General features: G+C 36.4%; 1 protein-coding gene across 2 annotated transcripts in view; it reads right to left on the minus strand.

Moving 5' to 3' along the window:
- Positions 1-686: 686 nt before the first annotated feature.
- ADGRB3 (adhesion G protein-coupled receptor B3) overlaps positions 687-14,793 on the minus strand; it is a 765,428-nt gene continuing 751,321 nt past the window's right edge. Inside the window, exons 31-32 of one of the 2 annotated variants that reach the window (XM_023230291.2) lie at positions 8,930-9,034; positions 687-1,493 (exon numbers count right to left, since the gene is read on the minus strand). In XM_023230291.2, coding sequence (XP_023086059.1) covers positions 1,305-1,493; positions 8,930-9,034 — 294 coding nt within the window. In that variant the 3' untranslated portion in view covers positions 687-1,304. The remainder of the gene's footprint in view (positions 1,494-8,929; positions 9,035-14,793) is intronic. The other variant, XM_023230292.1, reaches the window with a different exon arrangement.

Consider the following 14,793-nt stretch of genomic DNA (forward strand, 5'->3'; position numbering starts at 1 on the left):
CTCAAATCATTGAAATGACCAAGAAACTGCTAAAATCCTTCCCCACGGTATTTCCTTTAATGTGTATCTGAGGGAGTGAGAGAAATTACCAGTGTGGCTTTAACACAAGAGAAGACACTAGGGACACTAGGGACTGTTTGTGCATTTGGCTCACCTCAGGCTTCCAGAGACAATCGTTCAATCAAATACATCCACTCTCCTTCCTTCTGCTAGAGACTATATAGATAAAAATTTTTAAAGTCCTGAAGAAGTTCATTTTTTTTTGTATGCGATGAAGAACTGTAGTATGAGTAGTTTCCTTTGTGAAACATGCAGTGAACTTCATTACTTAAAATTAACATCTTCCCCTGTTTTGTTTTCTGTATTGGAACTTACTGTTTTCTACTAGTTATCTTTTTGCCACAAGATAGAAAAAACATAATATTTATGTAAGAGTATGATGACAGCAGATTTCTGACAAGCCCCATTTACATGGTACATTGTTCCAAAGAATGTTTGAGTAGAAAATACAGAAGCACTATAGAAACCTATTATTACATTTGAGAAATCATTAGCCTCAAAGGAGTAATAACGGTATGCTATTAAAACTGTGAATACATTTTTAGTATCTGTATTGAAAAAAAAACTTTATAAATATGTAAATTTCTGTTCAACAAATCCAAAATAAAATGCACTAAAAAACTGATATGTAGACAAAAGTTTATTTACACCATACAACATTTTAAATATTTTATACACAGCTGCAGCAGAGAAAGCTTCTCAGAGCTTTCTAGAGAAAACTGCAATAATAAAGATGTGAAATATATTATTCATATAAAAGTGAGATTATTACTTTATTGCATTTAAAGCAATGAAGAATGTAGCTCAACAAACATTCATTTAATGACAAAAACTTTGCTTTTATATTATAAAGTAAAAAGTGTAGTAATGGCCAAACAGACTGTTATAAACTTTAAAAACTGCATAAATATATACATTGTGCTTCATGGTGAAGTTTTTTGAAAACTAAACCATATGAAGCGGTTACAACATGAATCGTTGCTTGAGGTTTATCTATAAAGATTACCTTACAAATCCATTCCACAGGTACTTACAACACAGGATGGTCAGAACTGTACACCTGGTCATCTCTCCACTAGCCTGACTAGTGAGAAGTTACCATATGAAAACACCACTGACATTTGGCACATGAAGATCCTGACATAAGATAGTCATACTGTCCAGATAGAAATGTCAGGCTTCCCAAGTCTTAAGTGTCAGTGCAATAAATTGTTTTGTCTCTACCTCAGTCCATTTTGATTTTGTTAAACTTCTGTTTGAAAATCACCCTCTTGCACATCCAGAGGCAAGTTCAGACACTTCTCCCACTCTGCCGGCCTCAGTTCCAAAGCATCCTTTGCCTCTGTGTCTAAGACATTGATTGTGGTGTAATGCGGGTATTCACTGGGGTTTTTGAAAGTGTCCCATGGATTCTTGTTTGGTGCTGGGTTTTCCTGTTGAGAAGAGAGGGAAAGAGAGTCATTCATGTGAGGACTAGGATCACCGCTAGTTGAAGTTTCCAGGAAGAGAGCGTGTTTGTAATCTTAATCCAATTTCTATGATGCAGAGATGACTTGAAAATATGGCCAACTGCGGGAAATAGTTTTGATTTTAGTTTTATTTCATTGAACAAACTGACGAATACCTTCTCTAAGTTACCCAACAATTTTCTAGGAATCAAAGGAAGTGAACACTAGTATAGAAGGCAAAGTAGGCGATGTTTTGTTTGGGGCATGTTGTGAATTGTCAGTATGGCCATATGTTGAAGTAGGAAGGAGAGTTAAGTCACCACTAAGATTAAATGTAGAAAATGTAAGTATTGTGACAGAAATTTGGTGAGATTAGCAGATCTGAGGTCTTGTGGAGCATATTATTTAACAATAAAAAGTCACTCAAGGTAACAGTATTTCATTAAATAATTTAGAACACTATGCCTAGTTTTTCTCAAGAAATTAACATTTTAGAATATTTAAATGCTGCTATATTCTCTTGTTTTGTGAGTCTTTTTGTTGTAGAATACAGAGATTCACTAAAATTAATCATTATTGAAGAGATAAAATATAACTGTTTATCTGAATTTTTTTTAAACTTTTAATTGTATACCAATGAATTCTATCAGGTTTGAAAGCTGTTTCCCTTTTGAAAATCACTGCCTTTTAATTTCTACTAGCTCTTTATTTATATTTTTCAGAATTATTAAAATGATCTTAGAAGCTTAATTAATATTCCAATTTCCTTTTTATTTTTCATTATAGAATGTCATGTTTAGTGAGAATATTATAGTCGTTGAATGTAAGCCTTCCCTGGTCCCCAAATCTGGCCTTTAACTGATTATAACCAATCATCAAGTGAACATAAAAAAGGTACTTGACCTGAATGGTACCACCTAGGTTTTCTTCTAGGATTTTTATGGTATTAGGTCTAACATTTAAGTCTCTAATCCATCTTGAATTAATTTTCGTATAAGGAGCAAGGAAAGGATCCAGTTTCAGCTTTCTACTTATGGCTAGCCAATTTTCCCAGCACCATTTATTAAATAGGGAGTCCTTTCCCCATTTCTTGTTTCTCTCAGGTTTGTCAAAGATCAGATGGCTGTAGATGTGTGGTATTATTTGTGAGGACTCTGTTCTGTTCCATTGGTCTATATCTCTGTTTTGGTACCAGTACCATGCTGTTTTGGTTACTGTAGCCTTGTAGTATAGTTTGAAGTCAGGTAGCGTGATGCCTCCAGCTTTGTTCTTTTGACTTAGGATTGTCTTGGCAATGCGGGCTCTTTTTTGGTTCCATATGAACTTTGAAGCTGTTTTTTCCAATTCTGTGAAGAAACTCATTGGTAGCTTGATGGGGATGGCATTGAATCTATAAATAACTTTGGGCAGTATGGCCATTTTCACGATATTGATTCTTCCTATCCATGAGCATGGTATAGGCATGGGCAAGGACTTCATGTCTAAAACACCAAAAGCAATGGCAACAAAAGCCAAAATTGACAAATGGGATATGACTAAACTAAAGAGCTTCTGCATGGCAAAAGAAACTACCATTAGAGTGAACAGGCAACCTACAGAATAGGAGAACATTTTTGCAATCTACTCATCTGACAAAGGGCTAATATCCAGAATCTACAAAGAACTCAAACAAATTTACAAGAAAAAAACAAACAACCCCATCAAAAAGTGGGGAAAGGATATGAACAGACATTTCTCAAAAGAAGACATTCATACAGCCAACAGACACATGAAAAAATGCTCATCATCACTCACCATCAGAGAAATGCAAATCAAAACCACAATGAGATACCATCTCACACCAGTTAGAATGGCAATCATTAAAAAGTCAGGAAACAACAGGTGCTGGAGAGGATGTGGAGAAATAGGAACACTTTTACACTGTTGGTGGGATTGTAAACTAGTTCAACCATTATGGAAAACAGTATGGCGATTCCTCAAGGATCTAGATCTAGATGTACCATATGACCCAGCCATCCCACTACTGGGTATATACCCAAAGGATTATAAATCATGCTGCTATAAAGACACATGCACACGTATGTTTATTGCGGCACTATTCACAATAGCAAAGTCTTGGAATCAACCCAAATGTCCATCTGTGACAGACTGGATTAAGAAAATGTGGCACATATACACCATGGAATATTATGCAGCCATAAAAAAGGATGAGTTTGCGTCCTTTGTAGGGACATGGATGCAGCTGGAAACCATCATTCTTAGCAAACTATCACAAGAACAGAAAACCAAACACCGCATGTTCTCACTCATAGGTGGGAACTGAACAATGACATCACTTGGACTCAGGAAGGGGAACATCACACATTGGGGCCTATCATGGGGAGGGGGGAGGGGGGAGGGATTGCATTGGGAGTTATACCTGATATAAATGACGAATTGATGGGTGCTGACGAGTTGATGGGTGCAGCACACCAACATGGCACAAGTATACATATGTAACAAACCTGCACGTTATGCACATGTACCCTAGAACTTAAAGTATAATAATTAAAAAAAAAAAAAAAAACAAAATACAAGGAGAAGGAAACATAAAAAAAAAAAGATACTTGAATTACTATCCAAATTCCACTCAATATATTAAACATCATCTTAAACTATGGCTAAGAAAGACAGGCAATCTGTAGAAATACTTATCATACCTAAGCCAGGTGCAGTGATGTGTGCCTGTAATTCTAGCTATGTGGGAGGCTGAGGTAGGAGGATTGCTTAAGTCCAGGAGTGTGAGACCAGTCTGGGCACCATAAAAAACCCAAAACCAAAAACCAAAACAACAACAAAAACACTTATCACAACTGGAAATTAAATTAATAAAATGTTTAATGCATTAGATGTTTTCAGCACTGATTAAACTTACTCCTGAGAATATATGGGGAAGAAAGGTTAATAGTAAACATTTAATGAAAGGTTAATTTGTAGGATGTGTGGAGGGAATTAATTAATTCTGCTTTAGTCAAATGTTCTAAAGTCTCATGAATTATAGTCTTGTAGCTCTCCCTCTACCTTATCCTTCCTTTCTTTCCTCTCCCCCTCTCTGCTTCCCTTCAATCAATATTTTTTTATTTATCAGCTGCTCTGTGCCAGACACCATTATTAGCTGCCAGGGAGGATGAAGTCATAATCAGCATGGTCCACTAGGAAGCTCAAGATTTAAAGCCTGATACATGCAGGTCCAAATTCCAGTTCCTCCACTTCAGATGAATGCGATTTTAAACAAGTGATTTCATTTTTCTGAACCTCAGCCTGAATATCTGCAAAACAGAGATATGCTTTATATTGTGGGCCAAGGAGTTGGCAGAACATGTGGATTAATGCCTACTTTGTGGGGTTGCAAAAATACAAAAAATGGGGTAACCTAGGATAATGCCTGGAGAATTTAATAAACACTCAATATATAGTAGCCATACTTATTACAGAAGGGTTTATAGTTAAATGGAGGTTAAAACATGTTAATATTTATATCTATCATCTAGAAAAAGTGTTATGGGAATTCAGAGAAGGGTAGAGAGATGGCTTCTTTATACGGGAAATACATAAAACTTTCTGAGAAAAGTGACATTAGGGCCAGAATAGAAGGATGGGCTTGGCCATGAACACGTGTGGTTGGAGGTCTGGTGGCTGAATGGCACACTGGGAAGAAAAAATCCAGAGAGCATGGAGACGGGAAAACCATGAGAACAGTGACTTATCTATTTTAGTTGGCATAAAAAAGAATAGCAGAAAAGTAGGCAGAAGGTGAAGTGGAAGCCAGATCATAAGGGATTCTGAATGCCTGGCTACTAAATTTGGAATTTATTTTGTAGGCAATAGGGAGATGTTGAACGTTTAGGGGCACTCTGGTGAGACCTGAATCATCACACATCAACTGAAAGGCTCACTGTTTCAAATTCTGCTGAATCAGATCCATAGTGGACTCATTTATCATAGACGAGGGTTGTGTCTATAGGAGATTTCTGGGTATCCTTAGTTTGACAGAAGGTCCAATTAGCTCAATCCTGAAAGAACTCACACTGTGTAAAGTGTTAGCTCATTTGCTTGGAATATATAGGGGCTCCATTATGTGTGGAACAGATATGATTTTAAAGATCAACCATTATGGATATGTGAACTAAAATGGCCAATTTTAAACTTTGTCAGAAAATCTACATTCTAATTTCAAATGGTATTATTGTCACTACATGACCTATTGAATTCCTGAGAGGTTCTATTAGTGGGTAATACATTAATTCATAATTCATAAATTCTGGCTTTCGGCTAATCTTCCCAAGTCACTCCCAGCTCCACTGAGGTTCTCATTATTGTTCACAAATGTGTGGATGCCCTTTAAGGTTAGAGCCTTCTTTAGTGGTAAAAGAACTGCACCCAGAAGTCAGAGTGGGAACAAGATCTGCAGGGAGTAGGGAGGGACCTCATTGTCAGTGTATGGTACCCAGGAGTGACTCATCCTCCTGTGTGTTGGGTGTGATAAGAGAGGAGCCTACAGATTCTCATACTGAAAAGTGTAATATCGTCAATGGTCCAAGTAAATGATGAACTGTGGAGCAGTCCAAAGGGATCATTGAATTTGGTGGTGAGAGCTGTAGGTGCCAGGAAAGGTTTCAATGGAGGTATAAATCTTATGATAAAAACTTCGAAGTTAGTGTAAGTCTCTGAATTTATGCAGCTGTTTTTTGTTTATGTATGTTTTGCACTTGAGTACAGAATAAGGAGCTGTAGTTAAACAGATGCATATTTGTTAAAGGCTCAAAAATTACAAATTCCATATAAGCCAATGTGCACGAAGCTTCCCAAAATGCTTATTTGGTCTTAAGTTGCATCAGTAGAAATAGGATGTTAGGTAAACAGAGTTCAGAGCCACCCAAAAATATGGCAGGGCTGCCTGAGCATTTCCCGTAGTTCATGGATCCAGAGCACACTGGCTGTCCAATTGTGGATAGGTCCCTCCCTCCCTCCATCCATCTATCCTTTCCTCTTTTGTCCTTTCCTTTTTTTCTTCCTTCCTCTCTCTCTTCTTTCATCCCTCCTTCTTCCAATCTACCAACATTTGGGTATGAAGCAAAAAGGAGTGTGCTTATTTTCAAAAAGTAAGAATTTGCAAAAGCTACTTGGGGGAAAGAGATCTTGACTGAATAGTTTGTGAGACACACACAAAGTAAAATAGTTTCTTCCCTGGATATAAGTGTCTTCTCTTTTTTAGTGTGATTTAAATGTTTTCCTGCCTGGAAGCAAGGAAATGGAATAAATGGTTTTTTGGTTTCTCTTTGATTCCCCAAATTTTATTATTCTACGTAATTACCATCATTTGCAGTGCCAGGCAGGTGCTGTGAGTTAGCAGCCCAGGAGAAAGAAAAAAAAAGAAAGAAAGAAAAATCCCTTTATTTGAGGTTTTAAAAAAGTCTTTCTCCACACAATTATGCAATTTTTCATTAATAATGTGCCACTACAAATTATGTGACTAAATTAAGGATAATGAACTCACTCATGCTCATTATTAATCAAAACTGAATAAAGAACTTGCATTTTTTCTCTCTCTCTTCTTAGATATTTAGGATGACAGTCAAGCAGCAATGACAACTCTATCCTCCCCACCCCTAACCTTCCAAATGGTAAATATTTATAAATCTCCTCTAGAAGAGGCATGCTGCTGCAGAGATGTGGTGTAATTAGTACACTAGTTCTTGTTGTCAGGAAACTGAGATACAGATAGTTGTGCCATTAATGATTTAATACCCAGACCATACAACAAGGGGAAATTACAATCATATTATAGCAGTTAGCCAGCTGTATCTATTGCATAAGACTTTTAGATTTGTAAATACCACCCTCTCCTTTTCTAAGTAATGAAGTTTCTTCAATTATTTCAATGTTAGATTTTACTATTTCAAAATGTGTAGCTAATGTGTTTAGGTCTAATCTCAACGGTGTAATTCTCATTTGCATGCTAGCTAAAAATGGATAGCTTTCTATGAGGAGGAGTGGAAGAGGAAGATCCACTCATTATGGATGAAGTGTTTTCTATTTGCCTAGCATTTGATTGGTGATAACAAATAATACATGATTCCTACTTTAAGGAGAAAAATTGATGAACAAGAAACTATTAAGAGACGAATTAAGAGTTAAAGCGTATATTTCTTATAGCCTTCCTTTAACACAGATTGAACGATCACAGCTATACTATAAATCAATAGCAGCCATGATAGCTTACCACAACCGGCATTGTGCCAGTACTGAGAGGAATAAAAGAAAAACATAAACATACATAAATGCTTACTCTTTAGCTCTTCAGAAGCTAACATTACTAATCAGGAAGCTAGGGCTAAGTCTCATAAAATACATATGGAAGAATCACTAGATTAAGAAGGCGACCAAACATCATCTACTTTAGAAAAATATAAATATTGATGTCTGGAAAAGAAGACGGACCATCCAAGGACTGCAAAAAGTATGAGGCAAAGAAAGAGCCCCACATGTGGGCGAAAGAGAAGAGCTGGTGTCAGATGGCAGTCCCAGCTCTGTCTTATAGCTGAGCCTCAGCTTCCTAACCTATAAGGTGCTTCCTAACCTACTTGCTTTTGAAAGTGTTGTAATGACTGAAGATATATATTAATTACCGTTTTCTATGCTCCATTTAGGAGGGTGAAATTGAAGTTTAGAAACCTGAGTTGGGTGACTTGCTTAAGATCAGATAGTTCTCGATTGAGCTTTCAACTAGTATATTGATTTCTAGAGTCCTACAGCGCTCTTATAATTATGTAAACTTCTGTGAAGCTATGAGTATGCCATAAACATAGTAACTGTACAAAGTTACTTTATTTGATGAAGTCCTGTACTAAGACTGTAATAGTGTGAATGAATGAGAAGAGAATGGTCACGATTAATAACCAGAGTCCCCACTGTTGATGTGTGTATGAAAATTCCTACCAAAAAATAAGCAAATCTCCTGGAGACAAAAATCTATCACTCTGGTTTCAGGTAACAACTTCATATACACAAAACAATTACATTTATGTCAGACATTCAAATGAAAATGGAAATATTAACCCAAAGGGATATTCGAAAAGAAAATTAATTTTAATTTTAACTCTGATAGTAAAATGATCAGATAAAGCCAACATAGTTTTGATATGTAACCAATTCTAATTAAAGCTTATAAATGAGGATATGTGAAATATCAATAAAATGCCTCAAGATTCTGCCATTCCTAATTTGTCTTGGTAGACTTTCCAAAGTACGTTTTCGAGGCTTATACTTTTTTTTCTGTGTAGGCTCGTTTTATGTTCCCACGATAAGGAGGTCCTAGAAGGCAGGAATAATATCTGGCATCACGCATCTTCTACTCAGGCATTGAAGCAAAGCATACTTACCATACTGCTCGTATTTGGTATATCCCGAAATCTGTCCAAAGTTTGAAATTTCTGATTTAGCTCTTGAAATAGTTCCATATGCCTCTTCCTTGTATGCATGACCTTCTGCAAAAGAGAACAAGATAGCTCTCATCCCCAAACTTGATGTATGTTTTTCAAACAAGAGATTCAATATTTTTGCTTAATAAGGATAATCAAGTTTGGCAGGAACCAGGAGGTCCTATAAGATGCACAAATGCAAATAAGTTGCACCAAATCATTGTCTCATATTCAGCACTTCTTACACATTAAGAATTGGCTTTTTCTTTCACTTACAAGACTACAAAAAAAAAAAAAAAAAGGTTTTCTTGTGGGTACATTAAAAATGTACCAGTCATTTCTGAGTAAGATTTTCATTATTCAAATTTAAAGCTGTTTTACAAAAACCGTTATAATATTTTAAAAATGTTTAAAAACTCGAACTGGTAAAGCACCTAGTCCAGGCCGGGCGCGGTGGCTCAAGCCTGTAATCCCAGCACTTTGGGAGGCCGAGATGGGTGGATCACGAGGTCAGGAGATGGAGACCATCCTGGCTAACACGGTGAAACCCTGTCTCTACTAAAAAAATACAAAAAAACTGGCCGGGCGATGTGGCGGGCGCCTGTAGTCCCAGCTACTCCGGAGGCTGAGGCAGGAGAATGGCGTAAACCCGGGAGGCGGAGCTTGCAGTGAGCTGAGATCCAGCCACTGCACTCCAGCCCGGGCTACAGAGCGAGACTCCGTCTCAAAAAAGAAAAAAAAAAAAAAAAAAAAAAAAAAAAAGCACCTAGTCCCTGATGTTTGTCATGGGAAACATTACTTTTTTATGTCTTATTTCTGTAAACACTAAAATCCTAGTTGGCTGTACTAAAGTGGGAGCAAAATCCCAAACCCTGCCATTAAGGCTGAATCAAAGCACTAAAGTGTCTGAAATATATGTGGGATGTAAAACCTTGCATTTTCCATGTGCATAATGATTAAGTTTCATAGGAGGCAAATCTGACCCATAGATTTCATCAATTTGTTTAAGAGATGGTACAGATTCTTAACAATTAGGGTTCAGAGCATAAATTGTGTGGCTGATATGCTTCTAAAATCACAGATACAAATATATTCATACTTCTCATCCCTGGTTACACCCTTTTCTCCCAACTTCACCATAACTCAACAAATGGAGTCAAATAAAAATGACCTTGGGGTAAGTATCATGGGCTGAATCTTGTTCAATTGCAGATCATTTAAGAACCCCAAAGAAGAAGAGTTAGATAATAAGTACCCTGTATTTGTAATTGTTATTTTAAAGGAGAAAATGTCTTCCTCCGTTTTGATTTTTTAAAGTTAAAAATCAATATTTTGGTGATTCTCCAAGACTATGCCTTCATATTTTGTAAGATTTTACTGTATTTTAAGCATATGCCTCATAACTTACCATTTGTGCACGTGGTTTGCATAGGTATATTATATCTATGTTTAAACTAGAATTTGAATATTTGGTCCATTGTTTTAATTAGCAAATATTTCCAAAAATAAGGATTTGTTTTGAAAAAGAGATATATATTTGGGAGAGCTGTAATGCCTAATTTCCTTCTAAAAGACACTGCAGAGAAACACTTTACCTCCTTGAGGAAAAGGAAAAGGGCAAAAGACAAAACCAATGGAATCTTTAACACATTAAAAAAGCCTGTTCTCTCCTACGCAAGTTTAATTTCCTATATTTAATAAATATGTATCTAGGCAATACATTGTTTAGCTCATTTCTTTCCTTTCAGTAGCCTACTTTTATGTGAGAGATTTCTGTCATTTTATGTCTTGCAACAATCAGTTTCTGTCTTTGCTCCTTTTGGCTCTAGGAGTTGGCTGTGTGAGAATCAGGTGTTTGAGGACAAGAACATGGCAACATTACTCATGATAGGGACATGAAACATAGCAAGCAATTATGGAGCGATTAACTTCCTATCAGTTTGAGGGAGAATATACAAAACAGATTTGCAGGATTAATAGAGAAACACCAGGCAAACATAATTTGACGAGTGATGGCTTGTGGGGATTTAGGAGAGAGAGGATTTGCATAAGCAGCTCAATGGGGAGATTTTGAGGACCCTGTCAGTCGCAAACATAAAGTAGCACATTCTTTCCTTCGGGAGACAAACACTTTCATGCAGTACCAGGTTCTAAGACACTGATTAAAATATGGATTTGTGTATACGGAACACTTAAAAAAAAAAGCTATTGTAGTTAGAAAACTGGATCTGCTTCTAACTTACAAATTTCATTTTTCAGAGTAGTGACTCCTTTTCTATGGAGTTATTTTCTTCTATGGTACAGTAGGGGTGATGTACTGACATTTTTCTAGAGATATTTTATTCCATCATTTAATACATACTTACGAGCATCACATACTGTGCTAGATGCTCAGGTAATGATGTTGCACAAAATCTGATTGAGTTCCTGATCTCTTGTAGTTTGAAATCTAATGGAGGACACAGGCATAATAATTCAAATAAATGTAAAACTGTAAGTGTGATAAAGAAAACATATGGTGCTGCTATGAAAGTGATAGGATAATTTGCTAAGATAAATCCAAGTGAGGCAATTCCCTCATTTTAACATATCCATTTTTAATTTGAAATTCCTCGAATTAGTTATTCCCATGGTCTTACTTGTCTATCCTCTCTTTTCCCTTTTCTAGGATTCAGAAAATTTCTAGCTCAATTTTTAAGTCTATGCTGGAATCCCCTCTTTCAATGGGATCTTTCTTTTTCAAGTACAAGAAACTCATTCTCTTCTAAGACAGTTGATGCCAAAGGCCCATAGCACCCTTATTTTGAGATGAGCATCTGATGATTTTTGTTTGTGAAGTCTCCAATTATCCTTCATCTTGTGAGGATTCTGACTTTGCTTTGGGGAACTATACCTTCCCATGTTGCTGGAAATGTCCGTTGACATTCCTACTATTCTCTGGCCAAGAGGTGAATTATTCCGTCCCCTTCCAACAGTTACTTCATTAGTCAAAGTCACCTAATGTTTGTTGCTGCCAAATACACCAGATAAAGCATTTTTAAGAAGCAAACCAGCATCAAATACATTCCATGGAAAAGAAGATATACTAGCTGATTGGAGGTTTTATAGTTATATTCTGATTGAATGGGTAGTACCTAATTCAGAACTGGGTGGATCATATTTTAAATAATTGGATTGCTACGAAAATCTAAAAAGTATACAGGAAAAATATAAAGGTATGCTGGTCACCAATATTGTATAACCAGAAACCATTTTGATATTTTCTACATGGGTTTATTAAAGCTATTCTGATTAATAAAGCTCAAGGACACTGAAATGAATATGGAAGCAAATGAAAAATGTGTATGCTGAAATATGGGGCCCTTGCTACCTAGAAACATTAATGGCAAATACATCCTCATGCCAAATATTCATTCTAATTTGAAACTGCCACCTTGACACTGCCAGAAATAACCATAGCAATGATGGCCTGGATTTCTGGCAGAAGTATCACATTATAGCTCTCACTGTCTCACTGACAACTCATGTCTCTGACATGAACTCAGTTTGATTGTCCATGCATGATTTCTTCTTGTTCATAGACTCAAGTAGATCACCCAGCCTTTAAAATAAAGAAGATTCCACTGATTAGAATGCCAGCTTCACAGTGAACATTGGAGAGTTTATAACCCAACAATATTCTGGGGCAACAACTTAGGTGTGGCTTTAGTTTTCACATGTACTAAAGGTTTCCTCTTCTTTATTTACTTGTATGAGTATTTATTTGTAACACTGATGCCTCTAATGAGTTGCCACTTGCTTAGAAGTTTTCATGCTTATAAATCAATTGGTCTATTTCATTTGGCTATTTTTTTATGTTTACTGACATTAGGGTTTATCTGATTGCCTTTTTCTTTCTTTTCTAATTTAAGATCCCTGTTTTTTAAAGAAATCGACTTCTGTCAAAAACTGAACTTATAACTGAGTTTTCAAAAGGTGTAATAATAAGAAAATTCTAACCTGTGGATTTTCTATTTAAATACAGATATATTCTGATTGACAATATCTACATATCTATAGAATTCAGGTGGCTGTCAAATATTATATGCATCTTTTCCAATAAAGATAAGAGCATGATAATGTTTCCTTGCATTCATATTAACATCATGCAACATTTCTGGAAGCTGCATATGAATCCCTATCCTGAGAGGACCACCAATCTAACTGCACAAAAAATATGCTCTCCTGAATAGCTTATTTCAAAAGACCCCTTTCCTTTTATACATTTTAAATGCAAGAGAATTAGTCTTTGCAGTCCTTTAATTGTTGATATTAGAGAAAAAGTGATGCTATAAAATAAAGCACATTCATCGTATTTCAGATATTTGGGAAAAATGAGAATGGAAAGCCACCTGTATGTCTGGAGTACCTGCTATATCCCAAGAACTCTCCTAGACCATTTAAATACTTGGAATATATCAAGTCTGATAGCATATTTCTCCAAGTTGGATCTAGAGAAATGCATATTTAGATCTCAGTTGTATCACTTTTAAGTTGTGTGGTCTGAAGTGTAAAATCTAATCTCCTTTTAGTCCCAGTTTCAGTAATCAGACTTACCTTGCAGGGTAATTTTGAAGATTTAAAAAAGGATATAAAACACTTATCACTGGGCCACACAGATAAAAGCCACTTAAGAAATGGCAGCCATTATTATCTTTCTTAATCCTCACAATAACTCTGGGAGGTAAAGCCATTATCTCCACTTTACTGATTAGAAAACTTAAGCTCAAGGAGGCTAAGTAAGTTTCCCAAGCTCACACAAGTGGTGAGCAAGCTGGAATTCTTTCTGAATTCCACATCAATTCTCTTTGCTTGCTGCTATCTTAGATGTATCTCATAGATCCAGGGAGCACTCTTCTTTAGACTATTCAGGTTTGTAATTATGTCTTGTTAAAATGGAAAATGAGACAAAACAATCCAGGATGGGCTAGGTACTCTCTGTAGTGAGCCCATAAGCTCTACAGATACTGACCACCCTGCAGCTTTTCCATAGTACTGCAATTATATTTTTCATGGCTGGTCTTCATATTTTGTCTCTGAACAGTTCCTGGGCAATGACTTATTTGTCTGTATATCACTGGCACCTAGCACAGCATCTGGCATTCAGCAGGTGCTCAATAAAAGCATACTGAATACCTTAAATGAACAAGATAGCACAGGCATATAGGCCACGGAAGGCAACTGCAATATGGAAGGCCATTATAAATGTCGTCTTCTCTTCTTCTAAAAGAGGTCTTCCCAATGGAAGAATGGCTCATGTACTGGCCCCAGACAGCTTTGCCTCCTCATTCTGATTTTATTGTGTTCCTTTCTTTTCAATACAAATGGCTTATAAACGGGCTTAGAACAAACTGTTTACAAATTTTCACTTTTAATTCATAGGTGTGAATCACAGAGTTGAAGCTTAAGTCTGAATTATGTATTAGAGAGGTAGTTACAGTATACAGATTTTAGAAGCTGAAATAAATTGTTAGAGAAAGTTGAAGAATCTCCTAGCCATTAACTTTATAGTATGAGGTCTGGAAATCATAGGCTGATGGGAATTATAAACCAGTTTCCATGAATTACATTTTCCAGCCTTAGAACTTTATACACCTACAATGCCATTGCCCATATCTGCTAAGATGAACCTGTAGTTCTTCTTCTTCTTTACTGGTTTGCATGAGTCCTGCAAGGGGTAGAAAATTGTGACAACTTCCTCCCCATCATAAGGGTCATGGCCAACATTTCTAACCTCTACCACAAAATACAAGGGTGGGTTAGAGAATTTCTTTGTGGCTGGCTTC

This window comes from Piliocolobus tephrosceles, chromosome 5, assembly GCF_002776525.5.
Source record: "Piliocolobus tephrosceles isolate RC106 chromosome 5, ASM277652v3, whole genome shotgun sequence".
Classification (NCBI taxonomy): domain Eukaryota; kingdom Metazoa; phylum Chordata; class Mammalia; order Primates; family Cercopithecidae; genus Piliocolobus; species Piliocolobus tephrosceles.